The sequence below is a fragment of the Lycorma delicatula genome, chromosome 2, assembly GCF_047948215.1.
Source record: "Lycorma delicatula isolate Av1 chromosome 2, ASM4794821v1, whole genome shotgun sequence".
Lineage (NCBI taxonomy): Eukaryota > Metazoa > Arthropoda > Insecta > Hemiptera > Fulgoridae > Lycorma > Lycorma delicatula.
This window is the reverse complement of record NC_134456.1, coordinates 40,425,428-40,449,439: the sequence shown is the minus strand read 5'-3', so window position 1 is coordinate 40,449,439 and position 24,012 is coordinate 40,425,428. Positions and strand designations below refer to the sequence as shown.

Genomic DNA, 24,012 nt, shown 5'->3' with positions numbered 1-24,012 from the left:
ATATGATCATACCAAAACATGCTTTGTAATAATGTAAATATTACACAATTAACTTAAAAAATATAAAATAATATTACTGGTAAGTTTGTTCATTTAATATCAAGAAGAAAAGAAAATGTTTCAAGGTATAAAATTAAGCCCTCATCACACTCATACTGACTGAACCATGTTCAATACATTTTTAAACAAAATAGTTATAAAAACCAACACACACACACACACACACACACACACACACACACACTTATACAAACATACATATATACATTCATACATACATATATATATATATATATATATATATACTTTATATATATATACACACACACCCACATACTCACTCACACATTCAAAAGTTTATTAAAAGTAGCAATTCTTATACTATGAACTAAAAGTCTATTCAAAATAATAAAAAAATAAAAATGGTACTGTAATGCAAAATAAAAAAAATATACACAAAAACAATTGTTTGGAAGTATAGACACATATAGAAAAACACATTAATGTAATTAACACAGGAAAAGGTAATTATTAGTTACAAAGAAAAGTTGGATCAATATGTTGTTAGTTGAAGAACAAACAATGCACAACAACAAAAATAAATTCATGATAGGGGGAATGCTGTCACATAGCATACCTCAGCGACATTCTGAGGATTGCCGTTCCACTAAGACGTGGAGTCCATGGTTGTAATTCTCCATAACGTAAACATCGATATTCATGGTTTTGTGTTTGCAGAACATTACTTTCAAGTTCAGACAACTCTCTATATATCAAGCATACAATTAAATTACTTTTAATATAATAAATGTAATTTGAGTGATATGAACCTAACTAAAATTCCATAACCTAATCATAAAACACAAAGCTGTAGATTTTTAGTTAATTCAAGTGCTTACATCCGTAAAACTTTCTTAATGAACATCGATAGTTATTACACAAACTGCAAAATATAGATTAAGCATATGATCCCTTATTTTTAACACCTTTCACAACTACCAGAATCACATAAAAAAAATCAACTACTGCACAATTGTTGTACTACTCTTTCAAGTTTAACTTTTTTGTATAGAAAACTTGTAAATTTAATATATTTCAGCTTGGTAAGGATTCTAAATTTTTTTTTTGTACTTGAATAAGCATTAATGTTTTATCTCTAAAACTACCAAGCATCGAAATATATTTTTGACCTTCATCAACATATAATTTCTTATTCCTCTTCAATAAAAACCTAATTTAATTAAATAATAATAACAACTTTCAAAAAATATCATTAACATTCCTAGATTAGGTATTGAATAATTATTACATTTTTTATTGGTGAAAAGCTTGTGCTTATGACAGATCAAAAATAAAAATTAAAAAAAAAAAAAATGTTGAGAGATAAATGAGCATGTGGTGCATTAATAACAGTTTCTTATTTTAGCAAGTAATAAAATTCAATAAAAATAATTATATTTCACAAGAAAACATTATCCTCTACTCTAAGACCAGTAAACATTTACAAGCATACATATTTTTTAAAATAATCAAATAGAAATATAATTCTGAACTAAGAAACCAAGTCTTCAAAATATAAGCATTTTACTAAACTATTAATAATTAATAACTTCTTAAATAATTAAAATACATACAAAAAACACTACTTCATTTCAAGAATTATAAAGTAAACCTTAAATTATTAACAGCAATTAATGTATTCAGTAATAGGTAAAAAACTAATAAAATCAGCACATTTGAAATCAAAACCAGCCATGTCCATATTTTAAACTAGACTTGCAGAAAGACTACAAATTTTTAATGACCCCTTTTCAGTAAGATTTTAATTTAATTACAAGTACTTTTAAACATACCGTTGCAATACATTAAGTACATAACCAAAACGAAAATGCAAGAAAAGAGTCACCCTGGGAAAGTGGAATAGCAATTCTTACGTTAATAAAAATGATTTCATATTAGACTTACTACGAAAAGTGAGGAGTGAACTAGTTTCTCATTGCCTTCTCCAATGAGAAAAATATACAATCACAAACCGGCATGCCAATCCTATCAAAACCTAGATGTTTAGATCTATTAGTGATAGCATCATTCTGTCCACCACAGGAACAGGTTTTATAGCAAATACCATTACTCTCAGAGAAAGCAACATTTGACAAGTGCCTCTTGTATCACTAGTCAAAAGAAAGATGGGACACATTATTGCAAAAGAACAATGTACTCCGTCAGTCGAGAAGTAGTGTATGCTTAAAGATAAACATTAATCAAAATAAAACTGGGATGAAGTATTTTTTCAGCTTTCCAGAAAAATTACTCATGGAACAGACTTCTAGTTCGATCTTAATAGTTTTAGATATTGCATAAGTTAGACTACAACGTTTATATTTGTTTTAAAAAAGAAGTAAACTGTAAATTAAGCAATCATGTAAAATTAAAAAATTAAACATGAAATACAGAATAGTCATAGTTTTTGAGAATACATATAAGAAAAACAATATTACATAAATGACATCACAAAAACTATTTATTTTGTTCCTTTAATTAAAACATAAGCCACTGCAGTTTAGCTTAAGATATTATTATACAGTAACCCCCTTAGTTCAACTTTTCATTCAGGTATTGTCATTTTACATTCTAATATTCATTTTACATTTTACATTCAGGTATCTGTTCATTTCTCATTAAGTTAGTAAAGAAAACCCTCACTTAAATTCTTCAAAATTTTTAAGATCCTCTAGATATTTTATCCTCATCTCAGATAGATGTAAACATCTACTCTATTAACAACTGATTTCCTGGAAATTCGTAATTATTAAGAATATCTTATCAGTAGGAAATTTTATAATATATTATGCATGTTACAAAAAAAAAAAAACTACAACTTACAATCTCTGATAACTTTAAATACATTCACATAAATAAACCTTTGCGAATTTATTTCCACGTTCATACACATTGAATATATAATTAAATGGTAAGTTAAAAAAAAAAAAAAAAAACTATTTCAGATATTTTACATTAACTGCTGCAGTTTAAATAAACTATTATTCAACATCAGTCATTTAAGAATGATTTATCATAAGGGAATTTACTGTTAGATTTTATCTCAACTCCATTTCCAACAACTACTTAGGAGAATATGATAAAACTTACAACCAAATTTTTGTACTTAATGGACCTGGTAATCTTTCAGTAGAAATTACTGTTTTGTTTTAATTGTAGTAAATCAGATTGTTGTGAACTAAAATCTTTACAAAAAGCAAAAAATAAAATCTACTAATTTGGCTTCAAATCCAACAATAACAGTGCCGCTTAATAAAATAAATCTTACAAATAAAGCAAAATTGTTATTTCTTACCTATTCAAATTAAAAATCACTCACACAACAATAACAACTGACAGGACATTTGTGGAATAAACTGTTAATTATGAACACTAATGTGAATCTTATAACTGGCTGTTAAAACATTAAAATAAATACGACTTAAGATACTTGCAATACAATCAACAATTAAGTTAATATGTTAAAAATAGCAGTGTAATACAAGGACATTACACATAAATCATACCATGAAATAAGTTACACGAGTGAAGTGGTTTAAAATAAACATATAAATTAATGAATATAATAACATAAATGTGCAAATTATTTAAATTGATAAACATAAACCGCTACCTGTAAAAACATATAGCCAGTGACACAATTAAATAAATAACATGTGTAACAATACATAAGCTATAAAATATTATTGTAATATTATATGTGCGAAAGTTAATTTAAATATCGCCTACACAGTAACAATATATAGAATCATCACATAGAGTAGCAACATATATTTCAACTTACTTTTCATTATTTGTGTGAGTTAATTCCTCTTCAAACATATTATCTTTCATCCAATTATTGCTATTACCATTACTACTACTACTATTATCACAGGTATGTACATGCTGAAACAAGGTAAAAAAAAAAAACAGATAATTGAATAATCACTTAAAATGGATTCCAGGTTAAAATATATTAAGCACAGCATTAGCAATAACAATAATATATATTCAAATTTTTTTCTCCTTCCAAGAAAAAAAATTCACGTTTGCGAAAAATCTGAAAAAGAGCAAATGGAAAGTTTCCAGTTTTTACAACTATTAAAATTTATGATTTGCATGCTTCAGCAGCAGATAGATATGGATCTACACCAGATAGAAAATGCTAAAGGCTCACATTTTAGCTTTAGCACTGTTATTCAAGGTCAGACAGATCTACTGATCAGTAGTAATGGTAAAATAACTGATTACATGTGCCCCGACATTGTATTAAGGATCAGGAGAAAGAAATATTATGAACACTTTACTTAGGTTAATATTGTTTTTTATGTTTTAATTATTTTTTATTTTTAAAATTTTAAAAGTTTTGTTAAGATGGTGTTGTTTTTATTGAATACATATAATTTTTTCATGATGTAATTTAGAAATAATTCATTTTATAATTTAAATTCCCAAATGCTTTTTCTGAATTATAATTATATACTTTTACTTGTTATTTCCTGTTAAGTATAAAATACAAAAATTATGATACGTTAAATGTTGATTCCCTGTTAATCATAGAAGATTACAAATATTAATTTTTAAAAAGTGAATTTTTTTATAGAATAAACTTGATAATGTACTTCTAATTCTTATTCATCACCGTACACTATGTAATAACTCTACCAAATAATGATCTTATAAAATGAATGTCATCTTGTTCATAACTCTTTCTAGAAAAAACAGATGTTATGACAAAATAAAAAAGAAACCGTTTCTAACATACCAACATATTTTCACTAGTATTTACTAAAGCAGTATTTAGCAAAGGTTGTTGAAGTGGGTAAATTTAAAACTGGGCTTATAATGCCAATCACAAGATCGGCACAAATCACAAAATAACCAATCAACCAATCACAAAATAACATAGTGGTTAATTAAAAAGCATATAAAAAGTCACAATAATGCTGAACATGTTACTGGCAGGCACTTTGTCAAAGTATACAACATCAAATAATAATAGTAGCAATCAACATGTTCAGGAATATAAATTCTTGGAAAAAACCACCTCCTCACACAAATTAAAGATCACTATATTTATAAGTAAAATACTGTTAAGAAATTTCTTTTGTAAAACAAAGCCTTTTTTAAATAAATTTATTTTTAACAGATAGATCCAAGTTACTGTGCTTTTTTTAACAAAAAATTAGTTTTAATATAATAAAATGTCTTCATAAAGAAATTTAAACATCAATCATTATTACGAATGGCACACCTAATAGCTGTCATAAATAAAAAAAATATTGCACACCAGACTTAAAATCAACTAATGTAGCACAAAATAAAGATAAAATTTAGTCCTCCAAATGACACCAGAATGTTTTAAGATGTAAAAGGTACCTTACCCCCTTTCTTGAAGATAATATAAACACAACTAATTGTTGTTACCTATTAAATTAAATGATGGTTGAAAAGTTAAAAGTCTAAAGAATTGTTCATAAAAGAGCAATATACGTCAGGTCATTCATCATATTTCCAAATGTTTTCAAGCAACATATAATTAAAAGAATTAATTATTCAAAGATCTTCTAAAATAAAAATTTGACCAAACATATACTAAAAGAACTGATAACTACACCTCTAAAATATTATAAAACCAGCTTTTATTAAAAAAAAAAAAAAAAAAAAAATGGTTAGTAATATGCGACATCTTAAAATTTAAAATGAACTAGCCATTCTTAATGGTGGCCATATTAAATAGTTCTGAAAAATTTCACATACTTAAAATATGTTTAAGTCACGGTAATATAAAATAAATAATAAAAATAAATGAAATATAATATTTCTGAAACAAGATAAATATTAAAAATTAAACAATACTACTGCCAAAAAAACATTGCTGACAATACTGCTCTTTAAAATAGGATAATTAAAGAACATGCAGGTGACAATTTTGTATATAATATTTGCATTTAGTATAATTTTTTTATAATTTATTTTTAAAATATATGTATATATATTTATTTATTTTATTAGATCAACCAAAGTACAGAATAAATAAAGTCGGATGACTTACCTTATTCCACTATATATGCAGGAGCGCTTTTGCAATTTGCTTATACCATCAGCTGCATTATCTGTATTATATATTCATCTCAACTACATTACAAACTTTGTAAAATATGACATTTTATTCAAAAATTTATTTTATTTAAAATTTAAAACCTTTAATCTTTTTATCTTTTTTAATTTAAACTTTTATTCAGTTAAATTAAAAATTAAAACAAAATTTTAAAACATGAAATATTAATTAAAATTAAAAGTAAATTGTAAAACTTTTTTCATATGTAAAAATATGACGTCAAGCCAAAAAATCAAATTAAAATTATAATCAAAATCTAATAAATTTTGTTTGACCTAAATTTGGTTGATCTAATAAAATAAATATATTTGTATATAGTATCGATAAGTGAGTATATATATATATATTTATATCCTATGACACTACTGGTAATGTAAGGATTCCAACTGGGTCACACATCTAAAATGGTTCAGCCATTGAGTTGCTGCAGTGGAACATATATACAAACACCCTAAATACATTATTCCTTTTTGGGCAGTTATGTAATAAAAAGCAACTGCCAACTTGCTAAGTAAAAAACCTAATCAATATGTTTTATTCAGCAAAACAGTAATAAATATCAATGCACAATTATCAGGAATAACAACAGTACAAACTTATATCTACTTAGAATAAGTAAAAGAAATACATCCCTAAGATGAAATGTGACTTTCATGTTTAAATGAAAGTTCAAAATCGAACATGAAAATATGATGGAAAATTTCCACTCAGGTATAACAACAAATTGGAATTTTTAAATAAAAAATACAATATTTATTTTTAACGGTCGATGAACTGCTACCTATTTTTAAAAACACAATTTTATTTTCTCATTATCATGAGGATTAAATGAATTTTTCCTAAATGATGTTTTGTTAGACGACTTTTTAGTTCACTTATGTCATAACCTCTATAGCAATAATAAATGTTTCCAAAATGTTGGTCTTACATGTTTAAAAATTTCACTGATGAAGCTTAGCAAGTTTTAATGTTACTAGGATGTCAGTTTTTAAAAGAGGATAATATTTTGTCTATTTTAAATATTATTTTAATTATTACTTTATTAAAAATGATTGTTGATGACATTTATGATTAACACACCTGTATATTAAATTATGTTTATTGGTAAAAATGATTTTGAACTTTTACTAATTTCAGTTTCAAACGAATGAAAAGGGTGTTTTTTTTTAAGCAGTAGACTGGTAATTTGTTTTTAACAATAAAAAGGTTAAGAACCAAATAAACCTAGAGAATTTATCATCATCAGTTTTATAGATGTATGACAATATTTACATCTTTATCGGTCTAACATCTAAGGATCTAACATATTTCATTTGTCAGGTTTTCTTTCCAAATGACAATCTAATAAAACAGAGATGTAAAAAAAGCAAAAGTTTTTTTGTAATAAAAAAGACATTTTTGAAATGAAGACTGTAGAGTACTAATGCCTTTGGAATCTTTATATTGAATTAAACAAATTTTTATTATTTTCTGAACATCCAAAAATTCACTACCAATATATACATATACTATAAGTGACATAGGTTTTTTTTTTAAAATATGAAGCATACAAAATATAAACAAAAATTAACCAAAATACAAGGGTCATTCAACCAATGTGAGATATTTCTTACTTTTCAACATAATCACCAACATTAGTACACTTGTCTCAGCTCTGAAGCGTCTTATTTATGCATGCTGCAAAGAAATTTTTGTCTAGATGCTGGAAAAGTTTAGCAAGTTTTTCTTTAATGTTGTCATTGCCATTAAATTTCTTACCAGATTGCCTCTCCTTGAGTGGACCAAATAAGTGGAAATCTGATGGGGCCAAGTCAAGTAGTATTGCCCAATGCAATTTAACAATGGTTCCTTGAGTTATCTGAGCTGTGTGAAACCAGGCATTACCTAAAGCAAATTGATGCCTTTGAACTGAGATCCAGATTGCTGGCTTCACTTAATTGATAAACAGGTCGCAATAGTATATGCTGTTCATTGTTCCCTGATCTTGTAGAAAATTTAAAAAAATCAGGCTTTTTGCATCCCAAAAGATTGTCATTATGAGTTTTCCGACTGATGGTTGGGTTCAGAATTTTTTTTTGACAGCTGAACTCATATGCTTTTACTCCATGCTCTGTCTTTTTGATTACAATTCATAATGGTAAATCCATGTCTCATCACGGTTTAGAATACTGTGCACAAAAGTATCCCCTTCCCACTGATACTGTTGTTTCAGCTCTATGCACATTCAAAGTTTTGTTTTCTTATGATCATCAACTCTTATGGAACCCATTTTGCACTTGATACACAGTACTCGAGATTGCTGGTGATAATTTTACGAACTTTACCGACATTTACTTGTAATTTTTCAGCTACAATCTCTACTGTAATTCACTGGCCTTCTTGGGTAAGAGGATCAATGCAAGTTTCAAGCACTGAAATAGAAACTTTAAATGGATGCCCAGAATAGTACTCGTCAATCACCGATTCGACCATCTTTAAATTTTTCAACCCACTTGAAAAGTTTCTGCAGTTCATACAACTTGTACCATATTGTTTTGTCATAAGAGAATAAATGTTAACTGGTTTTCAATCCTTGGAAAGTAAAAAAATGATAACTACTCGCTATTCAACTAATTTGCAAACTTCAAGAAGACTTGCTATCATAAAATTCGATTTTGATGTTATCGAAAAAACAATTTTACTCAAAATGCTGATCAAAAGTCAAGAAAGGGTTACCAAGTTGCTGTCCTGGGGGTATCATAACCCCCTTACCAATTTTTTTGTCTCAACAGCTATTTATGTCTTAAATTATTGAAAAACCCTTGTAATTACCCACATTACTAAAAACTACTTAACTACTAAACCTACATTATTTTACATTGTGATGGAAATAACGTGAGAGTATACAATTATGTACTTGCTTTTATGACTATAGAAAAAGGTTACTGTAACAGTTATGTACAGATAAAAGGGAAAAGTACTAAGAGAATACAAAATGAAAGAAAGAAGTTAAATGGATTAATTACTTAGTTATCAATGAATTAATTACATAATTATCAATATCTTCAACCAAAATTTGCTTTAGTTATTATATATGTAATAATTTACCTCAATATTATTCATAATATGATTGAAATCCATGATATCCCATGCACGAGAAACATCATCAGTATACTGGGTATTCTCCGTTGGACAATCATCACCTTCTCCTTCAACAAAAAGAACCAAACCTGGTTAAATGATTTTTTAGGAGAAGAAAATACATCAATGAAATAAAATTATGGGCAACACTGTACAAATCTAATATACTTTTAAGATCTAACAATAATACAACTATAATACACTATACACAATTTTACAATTGAATTACACCTGCTTGCAAAAATGATAAATTTATAATGGTGCATTTAATTTACTGAAAATATTTAAAATAATTGAACAGGCTGCATAATCATGTGCTATTATTGTTTCTTAAAATGTGGTTAACTGTTGAAGAATGGGTGTTCATGATCTAAACTTTTTAGAGACAAAATATCGTGTTATGCATCAGTGAAAGTTCACGGAGAAATTTGAAAAGGAAGCATCTATGAAAAGCATTAATCAAAAGTATGATAAAAAATTTAATGAATCAGATTTGGTGTTAGACAAGAAACATGACAGATCCAGGTCAGTTTTAACACAGGTTTCATACAGGATATTAAAGCGGCAGTTACAAAAACTCAACATAAATATTTGCAGAGATTAAGCCGGAAAAGAACATTTCACTATGTTTAGTAATCTAGCAATCAGCACTCCACACTGCAGTGAGGGGAATGCTGAAATGTTACTCGCTATCAAATGCAGGTTTTCCATGAGCTAACTAATGCTGATTATGCTAAAAGGGTTCACTACTTTCAATGGTACAAGATCTTCATCAGAGATAATATTGGCATTTTAGATAAAGTTTTTTTCACAGATAAAGTGTGGTTTCACCTTGGTGGGTATGTTAATAGTCAGAACTGTTGGACTTGGGTTATTGAAAACCTGTACCTTTTCTTTGAATCTCCCATACACTCACAAAAAATAGACATATTGAGTGTGGTTTCGAGGCAAAAAATAATATGAACCTATTTTTTTGGAAAAAACCGTTGATGCTGCTGTCTACCAAGAAATTATCCAACAGTTCATAGCCTTAGTGCCAGAGGATAAGTGTGACTACTGGTTACAATGGACACTTTTCATACAGTTCACTCTACTATGGAGATGCTACAAGATTTTTAGGATTTTATTCTACAACACGTGTCCTTGACAATGATACCAAAATATATTTGGCTAGCTAATTAACACTAAATAACAACAAACACATGTAAGGCAAGCATTATTGCGGCTGCCAATTGGTAATGAAAATATAATTTATGATTCTATTCTACCCTTTTAATTTTCATTCTTCTTTTCTGAAAATAAAAATTCAATTCTGTTATTGTGAAATATTGTAAAAACACTTTTTACTGTTTGGTTTAAAAACAAGGAGAAATAATATTGTTATAGATGAGAAATACAAGGTTATCATAAAAGAATGGTGCAGTTTCAGTAATTCATAGGAAGATTGTAGGGAAATTTCTAGGTGTTTTATTGGTATCCCTGAAAGCCTCCAACCCAAAGGTTTGTTGATCAGCAGTTGTAACCACAATGTCAGTTCTTGTATTGTTTGCGGTTTAGCGAGTTACTACGTTCTCGGATAAAGACAAAGCAAACTGTGTTTTACTGATACCTGAATTAAAATCCGTAATTTTAGTTCAACGTGCGTTTCGACGTGAATTCGGAAGAGATCCACCACACAAAAATAACATAACACGTTGGTTCAAACAATTCAAAGAAACTGAATCAGTTAAGAAACAGAAATCAACCGGCATACCAAGTGTACCAGACGAAACGGTTGAACTAATTAGACAATCGGCAATTAGAAGTCCTGGGAAGTCCGTCTCCCATCGAATTAGGTATTCCAAAATCAACAGTTCACAAAGTTTTACATAAAAAAATGAAATTACACGCTTATAAAATCCAGATACTGCAGGAATTAAAACCCGATGATGGTGTAAAACGGTACAATTTCGCTGTTGAAATGTTGGACAGAATAAGTGAAAACGAATCATTTTTAGATGATAAAATTTTTACAGACGAATCTACATTCCATGTGAATGGATGTGTTAACAGACACAATTCACGAATATGGGGCTCTGATTACCCACACGCAATTATTGAGAAACAACACGATTCGCGTAAAGTTAATGTTTGATGTGGTGTGATGAAAAATCGTGTAATAGGGCCTTTCTTCTTTGCTGAAAAAACAATTAATGGAGTTGTGTATCTTGACATGTTAACCAATTATTGCTTTCCTCAGCTGGATGAACTCGAAAACATGCATCAACTTCATTTCCAACAAGATGGTGCTCCCCCGCACTTCAATGCATTGGTCACAGACGCTTTGAACGAAAAATTTGGAGATCGATGGATAGGCCGGCAAGGACCTGTACTTTCGCCTCCAAGGAGTCCAGACCTGACACCTTGCTATTTTTTCTTGTGGGGGTACATCAAAAGCGTTGTTTATACACAAAAAATTCACGACCTAAACCACTAAAAAAACAGGATTAATGAAGCAATGACAACCATTAACGAAGAAATGTTAATCAATGTTTGGAGAGAAGATGAGTATCGTTTGGACATTTGTCGAGCGACTAAGGGTGCACATATTGAAATTTATTAATTATGTAAAAAAATGTTTGAGACGACAAATTTAAAAAATAAAAAACAAACTGTAAGTAATTCTGTTTTAATTTAAACCATGTTCAAAACCGCACCATTATTTTATGATAACACTGTATTTATTCTAATAAACGTTTGGTAAGATAGGTAAAAAAATACTGTAATGAGTAATTATCAATATACAAAGGGTTAGGAAAGAATGGATTCATAGATATAGGAATGTTAAAAATTTCTTTTACTGGATTGTTTTACTGAATAGTAATTTTGTAATTAAAACAAAAGTGATATTCTTAATTATTAAATTAAATAAATTTACACTTTTTCATACTTACTTAATTTATAACATAAATTTTTAAAGTATATACCATAATTTCTTCAATACGTAAGTGAAGGCAATCTGTTAAAAAATGAAAATCCTAGCACTTTGTACACAAGTTACTGAAAACAATTGTGGTAGTATCAAATTGTGTGAATCCTATTAAAGATATCAATATTACATAAGTTTCTTCATCAACACTTTCAATTCCACAAAATTTAACATGCTAATTGGTATCCGTCATTTATTTTTTTGTAATAAATCAAAAGTATAAAACTGATCTGTTTATATTAAAAAGGAATTTGTTGCATTCTTGCACATGCTCTTATAATAACTTAAGTATAAAAGTAACAGATTAAGCAGATACACAGTAAACCATATAAAACTGGAAGCACTTAAACACATGAACATGAATCAAAGTGTAATATATAGTCAGATGCTTGCTGTACATGCATGAGCATAAGTACACAATAATCAAATATCCATACACATCTGAGTGTCAGTGGACATTTTTAAAACAATTACTACTTCTGTTTCACTTAAAACCAAACTGTGATTCTGTCAGTACAAGTATTCTGATGATCCAGTCTAAAAACGTTATGTTATATGAGCAAAATATCTTGCACACCTATATTAAATCATTTTTCAATAAGGACTGTATTTTTCAGTGTTGCTTATAACATTTACCAATTATTATTATTAAAGTAATTAATTAACAATAATGATTGAATAATTAATATTTAATGCAGTCATTTTAATAATATTTCAGCAGCAGATGAAAAATGTTAAATAAATTAAAAGAAACTTAATTTATATCATATTACACTTAAGTCTCAGCAAATCAAAACAGCATTATCGTTTCAGAAACCAGTATATTACATCAGCAGGTAACTAATTCATGAATCAATCATGAAAAACAGTATATATTTAAAATGCAATTAAAAATAAAAATGAAGAATTATATACATTTTATCCTGATAACTCAAATGAATTTGATAGATTAAGTTTATTAACTGACCAGAAATATGCCTCTGCTGTATTCCTTTAGCCGTTAACCTAGAAGCTATCCTCTGAGGAACATTTGGCACAGCCTGTTTAACAAAAAAAAAATGGTTTATATCATAAGTAAGAGAAAACTTAACTTCACCATTTTAGAAGAGTAATAATTCCTATGCAATATTTTTAAGCACACTTTAAATATAAGACTCAGTTAAATATAAATAAATAAGAAGAAACATTTTTAAAAATCAGATAAATCACTAGTGCATTTTTGATAAAAACCTAATTCAAGTTAACTATCTAATATATTAAACTAATTGAATTAAAAATTAATTCAGTGAAACATTCACTGAAATAGAAAATGAGGAGATTTTCAAACCGGCATCTTCACCAGGTTTCTCAACCCAGTGTGATTATAAAACTATTACAGTACAATAACTAAACTGTAAAAAGAACACAAAACCTTATTACACTCAACAGGTAGCTCAGCCAGTTGGATTTTTATACAACCTTCAAGCTCATATGCTAAGTTGCCATAGTAGTAAAGCCCAACTGAGGAAATGAAGATACGCTGCTAGACAATGTCAGCCTGGGTACCACAGATAGAGACAATATGACAACTGCCTTAATTATCATGGGAGCAATCTAGTGGGATAAGGAAAGAAGGGAGTAAAAGGAACAAATAACCAATCCAGGGAATGCCTGAGGAAACTAGTATATTGTCTACCCAAAATCAACCACCTTGTTAAAAATTATTACCACAATGTACTTAAATCAAATTAAAATATTAAAATTATGCCTCAGAAAACTTCAATAGATAAAAACAAAGGAAAAGAACCGGAAAGATTTTTTAAAATGTATTTCACTGTTTAGTAATCATGGTTAACAATACATCAGACCGACACTAATGTAGAAAAAAATACTTATACACATGAATTAGTCCAATAAATAAAATTCAACTTGTTTTAGAGAAATAGATAACATGACACATAATTCTTGCATATGTAATATATGAACAAGCCAAATATTCTAAAAGGATCATTACTTCAATCTTTGAAATCTGAACATTAACATAGGACAAAACTTAAATTACTTACAATTAGCACTTTTTGTTTGAAACAGTAATAATCTAATTAATCTTCACACTCTTGAGAACACAACATACAACTATAAAGTAATTATATACTTAACATTTATTGTCATAGTAAATGCAAGTTTTACAGGAAACTGTCATCTTTTTAGTATAAAGGGAAGGGTAGGTGCAAGATCAATTAGGGGAATCTGGGTTTCACCTCACAACGAACCAGTTATTTCTTCCATAATAATCAAACTTGATTTCAGTTCCTTAACTATTAACCTTGTTCTATTCCACAGACATAAATTTGTATAAAGATTTCTCAAAAGCATGGTGACAGCTCCTACCTTTAATTTCAGTTCATGAACAGGCATTCTTGCGCATTTAGAAATTCTACTAGATAATACTCTTCAGTACTTTCTTCAGAATCAACAGAGTTGTAACTTAAATATGTGCTTGCTGCTCCTTAAAAGATTTATAATTTCTCATTTTAGTATCTACATCTATATTTGGGACAAAGAACGGATTTTTTTTTAGCAAGTTGCATAACAATCAGAAACTTTTAAGTTGTCACCAAATATTTCTCAGGCTATGTCTCTTGTCAAATAAAATAAGGGAAGGTATTTCTAATCATTTCCTCTGTTAAACCATCAGTTGTTTCATGATCACCATCGCCAAGCCATAACAGCTGCTCGCTGAAAGTGAGATCACTGAGCGAACATTATCTTTAAATCCTAACACTTAAATTTTTTCACCACAGTTGATGGAATTTAATGCTCACTTTGACTGTTCTGTTACCACATTTGGCAACAGGAAGAGTTTGCCTAAAATCACCTTACACCACAAGATTTCTCATTTTTCATAATTTCTTTCAGCAGAGTAGTCAATCAACTGCAGTAAAAGCAAAACCGGAAGCTATTGTAACTTCATCTCAAATTATCTCTTTACTTTATCAAATCAATTCTGAATCAAGAGTTGAACTTAATATTTGAAGTAGAGGTTTCAGTTAAAGGTGGTATTAATTTGAACTGATTGAAATAAATTTTTCCATCTTCAAGTAGATTAGCACCAATTTCCATGGATGCAACAGGTAAAGCATCTCTTTGTTCTCCACAAATAGTACTACGAAGGGTATTGTATATGTAAGTTTTTCCACTGTCTCTGAAATTACCAAGGAAAAACATTTTTGCGGAAGTTCTTGATTGGTAGTTGCCAACATAATAGTTTTACTCTGCTTTTTGATTTGGATTTAGTTTACTTGTTATTTTGGAAACTTTTAGTTTTTACAGTGGTATCAAAATTAGTATTTGGAGTTAGTGAAATATTACACAATGGCATTGAAAGATGGCATTTATAGCACAAATTATTGTTAATTTTTAACGCTACTAATTTCTTTTAGTGTTAAGTTCTGACAATGTTCATAATACAATAATAATGTACAATGTACATTAGTACATTGTATAATACATTGTACATGGTCACTTTTATATATATCTGCAATACCTCCTGAAAAATGGTGATCATATTTTTTAAACAGTTGTTTTGCATTAGGTGGTGATAAAAATAAAATGTAAATGTTTAAATGTGTCAAATAAATCTCTTAGTTCTTGCATCATGCCACAAACTAATGCTTCAACTACAACTTTTCTAAGATTCCAAAATTTTTTTAGGAAACATCTTCGCATTGCAGATTCTTGAAAACAGAACGTCACTGACTCTTCTTCAAGCTTCAAAACTGGAAGCTACAGAGACATGGAGCAGCAGTATCCTTAAGAATACCTTTCAATATCAGAGCCACGGTTGACTGAATACACAGTATGTCTGAAAAGTTCTTGAACTAAATTAAATAAGGATACAGATTTAGAGAGATAAAGGAATTTAATCACATCAGCCCTCTACGTAGAACCCTTCTCTAATTAAACACTGTTGCAGTGCAAGTAGAGCCTGTCAAACACTGGAGAAATCACTTTGTGGGATCGCCTTCAACTGTTCGGTGCAAGCCATTCAGATGGCCGGAATGTCATCGAAAAAGCGGCCTTTCATCTTCAACTTAAGTTTCAGGAACAGAAAATAGTCTGTTGGAGCTAAGTCAGGTAGGGCAGGTGGGATAAGACAGTGATTTGATTTGAGGAGTAAAAATGTGTTAAAACTGTTGTCATGTGCAGTGGGGCATTGTTGTGCAAGAGAGTCCAACTGCCCGGATCCCAGTACTCAGGCCGAATTCGACACATCAGGCATTTCACTACTTCCAAATAGAATTTAGATTTCACTGTTTGACCAATTGGGGCAAATCCATTATGACTCAAACCCTGAGTCAAAGAATGCAATCAACATTGTTTTCACTCTTGATTTTTGCTGCCTGACTTTTGACAGTCTTTGTGCTCCGGGACTCAACCAATCAATGGATTGACCCTTTGTTTGCATATCATACATAAAGCACCAGCTTTCATCCCCAGTTACAAGTGCTTGCAAAAAATTTGGGTTGCTATCAGTAGTTGCAACAAAGTCTTGAGCGCAAGAAAGATGTACCTGTTTTTGTTCTTCGGTCAAGAAGTGTGGAACAAAACAAGAGCACACCTTTTGGTGGTTCATTTATTCAGTTAGAATTGTACATACCACGTCTTTACTGATGTTTAGCTCTTCTGCTATGGCCCAAAGGGTAAGATGAGGTGTTTGAGCAGGAGTGCGCACACTTTCGCAACATTTTTGTAGTGAACAGCCGTTAATGGCCTTCTGCTTCATTTGTTGTCATCTAACGACTCTCTACTGTCTTTAAACCACTTCCACCATATGTATGTTATAGTACAAGATGCGGCTTTATCACCAAATGCTTGCTATATCTAGAATAAGTTTCAACTAAAGATTTTTGAAGTCAAAAACAAAATTTTATCATGATGCTCTGTTCCATGTCATGAACCCACCAGGTTGGTCTAGTGGTGAACGTGCCTTCCCAAATCAGCTGATTTGGAAGTCAAGAGTTCCAGTGTTCAAGTCCTACTAAAGTCAGTTATTTTTACACGGATTTGAATATAGATCGTGGATACTGGTGTTCTTTGGTGGTTGGGTTTCAATTAACCACACATCTCAGGAATAGTCGAACTGAGACTGTACAAGACTACACTTCATTTACACTCATACATATCATCCTCATTCATCCTCTGAAGTATTATCTGAATGGTAATTACCAGAAACTAAACAGTAAAAAGAAAGTCTCTATTCCATATCACGAGCTCACACAAGGTTACACATGAACACAACATCCACAGCCGAATATAACTCAAGACTGGAGTGGTGAAATATGATGAAATTTTGTGCACACACTCATCAGACATCGTGCTATATAGTTCCTTGGTTGTCCAAGAGATGGTGCTACTTGTATCAACTACAGAAATTTAGTTTGGGAACTTTTCAGACCTACTAATTAATTAAATATTCTATATTCTATATTCTTCCTAAAACATTATACCAACCATGTTTTTGATGGATGCCATTCTTTTTTTTCTGATCAAATACAAAATGCTTTGGTGTTTCACTAAATAAAATGGATTGTATAGTTCTTTATTGTTCATATTTAACTTGAAACCATGCTGTAAGCATTGTAACTGTTTGAGCACTTCAAATTATTGCACTGGGATCTTTGTTTAAATTGTGCGAATGGAAAAAAATGTTTTGCTCATAGGGAAGACGAACCCTATGAGCAATTATCCTAGGTAACCCTATTACCCTAGGTAATCTAACAACATAATGCAATTGCTGATGCATATCATAGCCAAATATTTGCCTCATTGCTTTTGGTGCACTTACGAACTGGAATCAATGTGACTTTGTACTACTACATCATACCTCATATTTTTCTAATTATGTAAACATTTCCACAACTGCGTCCTTTGAATAAGTATTTGATGCTTTTCACTCTTGCACGGATCTTGATGTTAATGTGACAGTAATATTTTAGCAAGAGATATGGCTTATAAGGTACAATCTAGCTGTTTTCAATAGGCTTACTGCCTGCAGTTGAGGTTTTACCACTGATTGATAAGAATTGTATAAAGCATAACAGTCTTTGTATGCTACTGTTTCTTTTTAGAGACTTGACTTGAGAAACTCCATAGTACATTTTACAATCTTCCAAACAGAGTGAATTAGGATTTTTTTCACTATATGGTCCAGGAACCATCTGTTTTGCAATAATTTCATTCAATGCCGGAAATTTTTTTGGGTTAGGAAGTTTTACTGATACAATTCAATCTATTTTCTCTGGTAATTTTGCTTCATCTTCTTTTAGAATTAAAAGGATATGTTTGAGCTAGCCCTCATTTTTAAATTCAATTACATGGCCTCCGGCTGATACCGGAACACCAGAAATCTGTGTTTTTTGTCACAATTCATCAGTCTTTCAGTTTTAGTTGGAATACTCTTGCTAATAATTCAAGAAGATATTCTACTTAATGACTGGCTGATTAAATTTTCTGAAATTTCTTCCCATCTTGGATTTCACGTTATTACAAACAGAACAGGCTTACCATAATTTGTAATTATTGCCATTGAGTCTTAATAGCACTAAATCATATTTCATGGGCTATCTTGAAATGATGATGGCAAAATGAAAGCTTTTCAAGAAAGTAAATCTTCATTATTCTCAGCATTTTGGATTTCATCCACTAGATCCTTGTACTTTTTGACCCTAAGGTGAGACTGATTCTTATATATAATTCAATCTGTTAGCATCAATCTTTATATACAAGTCAACAATGTAACTCCATAAAGCTTCCCTGCACTCAAAAACTGATTGAATTCAAGATGAATTGAAAGATAGTATTCATAGTACTGCATCTGGGTGACTCTTAACCTTATATTTCCAGCCGGTATTTTTTTTTACTATTATTTCCAAAAATAGTTCTTGGTCTATGTTGCAGTGGTTTGACAATTTCCCAGCTCTGATCACCATACTGGATAAAAGAGAATACACAAAGGCTCTAAATTTGGGTCAAGAATGTTGATTTCTTTCTGTCTTTCAGGTTTTGGTCTTTGCACTTGCATGACAATGAATCAGCAAGTCTTGGTGGAGAGGCAATTTTATCATCTACGTTTTCAAATATAATGGCAGTCTCATTAAATTGTGATGCATTTTATCTCCTTTGATAATTTTTAGATCTTGAACAATGACTACTGATACATTAGAACAGAATGCATTATTCAGATAAGCAACCTGAACGCTCTCTTGCTCACCTTCATAAAGTAGAAATAATTTACAGTTGTAGAATGCAGATAAATTTCAAATGCATCTGCAAACAGATTATTTTGGGTCATAAACTTAGTATCTGTAACAGTCTTTCATTGCACTGACATTTTTCTGTCATTAAAATTTTTGGACTGGAGCCTCATCAGGATCAAGAACGTATAATTGAGAATAATATTTATACTACTTACCACATTATCAGGGTGCAGTAATATAACACAGTGGTGTATTGCTTCATTGATTCTAAAACAATCCATAACATGGAGGAGGAGTCATTTTTGCTCCCATCAAAGCAAATCCCAGATCACTATTTATTGAATGTTTATTTTCCACAGCCTTTGAAATGCTCATGTTCATTTTTCGCAAGTTGCTGAATTAATGGGAAAATACACATGTCCAATTTATAAATGTTCCTTTGGAGCAACATGTCAGAAGGTATTTAAATTTTTTTTTTTTTTGCTACAAAACACAGATCTAATTAAGAACACCACATGAGTGTCTACCTACTTCATTTTCATCAAGTACTACTTTCATTTTCAAGAGATATTAACATTGCTTGAAATATTTTATTATATATTATAGTTAAAATATAAATTTAAGAGTGAAAAATTGCATTTCCACGGAGGTTATATCATTAATTACAATATTTATAGTGGACACCAAACATAAAAGATAAAAATACTGAGTGTTTTCAAAGTTACAGATGGAGATCGTTTTAGTATCAGTAGTTTATTACTGATCAGAAGATCAGTGTAAAATTATTACAATATTCTCCACAACTAACTAAAAATGCATTATCAATTTAAAAAAAAAAGTTCTAAAAATGTTGTCAGCACATTGTTCCTGGCACGTCAATGGAACATTCACCATACTTTCCTGGTTTGGCATCAACCAATTTTCACTTTTTTCTTACCTGAAATCGATTCTGAAAGAAAATTAATTTAACAGGAACAAAGATGTCATTTCCAACACCACAAAGAAAAACTAATATGTTCAAACCCAGCCTGAATATGACTGATTTTTATAAGTGAATATACTTTTAGCTCACTACTTAAAAATTAAATTATTCCTGTTATATATTACATTAATCTTGCATCTGACTAACAAAGTTGCAAATTAGTTAATTAGTGTATTACTTATTGTAATATAAATACATTTTATGATTAAGGATTCTTTTTGAAATACAATAATATTCAGAAAGATAATATTACCCCATCATCATCTGGTTCCAGTTCTGTAAATGAATGGGATGGGTTACTAACTTTCTGCAGCAACTCCAAAGCTAATCTTTTACTCATATCACAAGAAAAGAAAGGATGCTGAAAAGAAATACAATAACAATAATTTTATAATTGTATTTAATAATATTTTATTTAAATCACACATTACTCATAATATTAAATATAGAACAATACTTTGTTATGAAAAAAAGAAATATTCCAACAAAAATTTAATAATATAAAATAAAATACTCAAGAGCTGTTCTCAACCTGTCATATGAGACAGGTAAAGTAAGATTCATTTTGAAATTACAAGTAATAGCAGCAATGAAACAGAATTATGCATGCATAGTGCTTCGATGTGACAATACCCAGCTTTCAAGGATTTAGTTGGCATCAGCTGCATAATTGTTATGGTGTATGAGTAATTTACAATGATTGCTGCAATAAATAATTTCATTAACTCTGAGGTTTGCACTGCAATATATTTTTTGTTGGCTTAAATCTTTTTAGCTTAAAAGTTTGTTTGCAACTTTTGATGATTAAGCGGATAACTATTTAACCCTATCACCCCTGAGTATGAAGCATGGGCTTTCTATAAAAATTCCAAATCAAAGCAATGTAATGGGTACACTCATGAAAAAATGACATTTTTTCATGAAAGAAAATGTCATTTCACAAAGTACCTTCTTTACCAAAAATCATATACATTGTTTTCTGGGATAAGAAAGACATTGTACTGATGTATTTTCTGCACTGAAGAAAATCTGTAAAAACGAGATTTTTTCAATTTACTTCTTCTTGGGGCCAAACATACTTCTAGTAAAAACACAACTACAAAAAAAAAGCAGGGGGAGTTCATTCCTGTAGGGGGGCTGCACCAGCTACACCGCCCGTTCAGTCTGCAGCACAATGATCCCCATGATGTTATCTGGGGTAAGCATGCCGAATTCTATTAGGCATGCTGACTGATCACATTGAAATACCATGTGTTCTGTGGTGTCCCTTCCTTCCACACAATAGTCGCACTCCACGGAGAGCTCAATACATATGAGCACAGGTATCTTTTAAGGTAACTGTGATCAGTCAGGAACTGGGTCAGCTTGTACCCCAGTTTCCCATGCTTGCAGTCCAGCCACCTCTGAAGATCCAGAATCAGTCTATAAGTCATAAAAAGGGACTTGCTGAAACTTAGATGTGCTACTCAAAATAAACAATATGTCTGGTTATCAAGTGGGGTCATGTTTTTGTATGGTAATGCTTGACTTGATTTAACAGCTTAAACTGTTCCAATTGACAAAATTCTGGTTTGTAATTTTTTTCTACCCATTAATCACTAATTAAGGGAAGTAATTTTTCCCCCTTATATCACTAATCTAGCATCAAGTTATTACCACATTCATCCATTTAAAAAATGTCTCAGATTGCAGCAGTTTGAAAATGATGAAAAACAGCAGTACTAACTATGGTTTCAGAAACAAGCAGTGGAATTTGACAACAACAGGATAAGAAAAATGTTAAAAATGATGTCAAAAATGTGTGGAAGATAATGAGATAAAATAAAAAGGTGTGTAGACTTTTGTTGGCTAAAATAAATCATTTATCTTTCAATTTATTTTTCTAATTTCAAAATAATCACTTAAAAAACATGCCTTATATAAATCTGCAATGTGAATTTCTATTAGTGAACATCATTATTGATAATTACAAACTGACGGAGAAAAAACATAAATTATAAAAACAGAAAGATTAAATTACAAAATAAAAAATTAAATTATTAAAGATCAAACACACTTACAAAGCACTTTGTGAAATTAAACAAAAATGTAACAATATGCAACCTTGCTGTAAGCAATTAAAGCAAAAGGATAGTTTTATATTGTTTTAAATTTCTTAATTATGAAAAATTTTTTATAGTAAACATTTTTACTAATTTGTAAATATCACACTTTAGAACATCATTTATTGAAAAGAAAAAACCATGCAGTATATGACATGCAAAGTAATTACCCAGAGCTTATTAAATATAAAAAACTTCAATGTATATTCTTTTTTTACACAACTTTTTTACACTAGAATTTTCCATCATGGATAATTTATAGGAAAACTATTTATGCCGTTATCTGTTTCTTCTACCATAAAATTACTCTAATAACTGCTTCAGTTAATTATTTTTTATATTCGTGAAATATCAAATTAAGTAGTTTTTACTTGACTTCGGATTTCTTCACAACTGCTGTATTGTATGAGTAATATCCAGAAAGTAGGATCATAAATTCTGATTGAATCATCATGGAACTACTTCCATGGCAATCATGGAGGAATTCAGACTTTAGAACAGATGGAAATTGCTTGACTTAAGGTCTGGGCTGTAAGAATGGATGATAAATTGTTCCCAGATGAGATGATGCTGGTAAAGGCAAAGGGTGGGTCATCATCATTAATACAACAACCAAAGTATGCATGCCATTATGCTTATTCTGGATTAAACAACACAGTTTCTAGGATATTTCACAGCATAATACCACATAGGTTGTAAAGCAAAATACTATAAGCATGATTTTCTGAATGGAAAACACTGACTTGAATCTTATCTTTGTTGGTAATCAGGTGTGCCTCCTCCATGGATTGTTGTTTTGATTCTGGTGTGCCTGTGACACCCATGTCTCTTCCTTGACAACTAAGCAGTTCAGGAAGTCATCACCTTGTTCTCTGTATCAAGTCAAATAGCCCAACTCACTATTCAGCTGATTTAATCTGTGCTGTCCTAAGCACTTTCAGCACCCACTGTTACTTTCAGTACACCATTTCTGATACTTCCATTTTTTAAACAATTTCTTGAGGAAATGTACATGAAATTTCTGGAAAATGTAGAGAGTGAGGATTATCATGGTGAACAATCTATTCTCCCTAATCTTTTCAACTCTACACTACACCACAAATCACTAAAGTTGGTCATCCGCTCTGTTCACCCATATGCACGTTTTCATATTCTTCATTAAAATCATCCCCATCTCCATACTATTCACTCATTAGTATACTATTACTGTTATTATACTATTCAATCACATGTTCTTGATAAACATCACAAATTTGATGGCACATTTCAACTGGTTTAATGTTATTCAAGAAATGAATTGCAAACTAAATTTCACACGCAATGGATATCAATTTTACATTAACATAAACCATGAGCATATGTACTATGTATGAAGGTATAAAAATGATATTAGTGCCTTATCAACAATCAAATAACTCACCCACCACATATGTGCACCA

The 24,012-nt window shown here is 30.1% G+C and overlaps 1 protein-coding gene across 8 annotated transcripts in view; it reads right to left on the bottom strand.

Moving 5' to 3' along the window:
* Positions 1–24,012, bottom strand: part of hppy (MAP4K3-like protein hppy) — a 126,983-nt gene that overhangs the window by 59,840 nt on the left and 43,131 nt on the right. For 4 of the 8 annotated variants that reach the window (XM_075355153.1, XM_075355154.1, XM_075355155.1 and 1 more), the window contains exons 8-12: positions 20,725–20,832; positions 13,219–13,291; positions 9,251–9,351; positions 3,845–3,948; positions 638–766 (exon numbers count right to left, since the gene is read on the bottom strand). In XM_075355153.1, coding sequence (XP_075211268.1) covers positions 638–766; positions 3,845–3,948; positions 9,251–9,351; positions 13,219–13,291; positions 20,725–20,832 — 515 coding nt within the window. The remainder of the gene's footprint in view (positions 1–637; positions 767–3,844; positions 3,949–9,250; positions 9,352–13,218; positions 13,292–20,724; positions 20,833–24,012) is intronic. The other 4 variants (XM_075355158.1, XM_075355157.1, XM_075355160.1 and 1 more) reach the window with 1 other exon arrangement.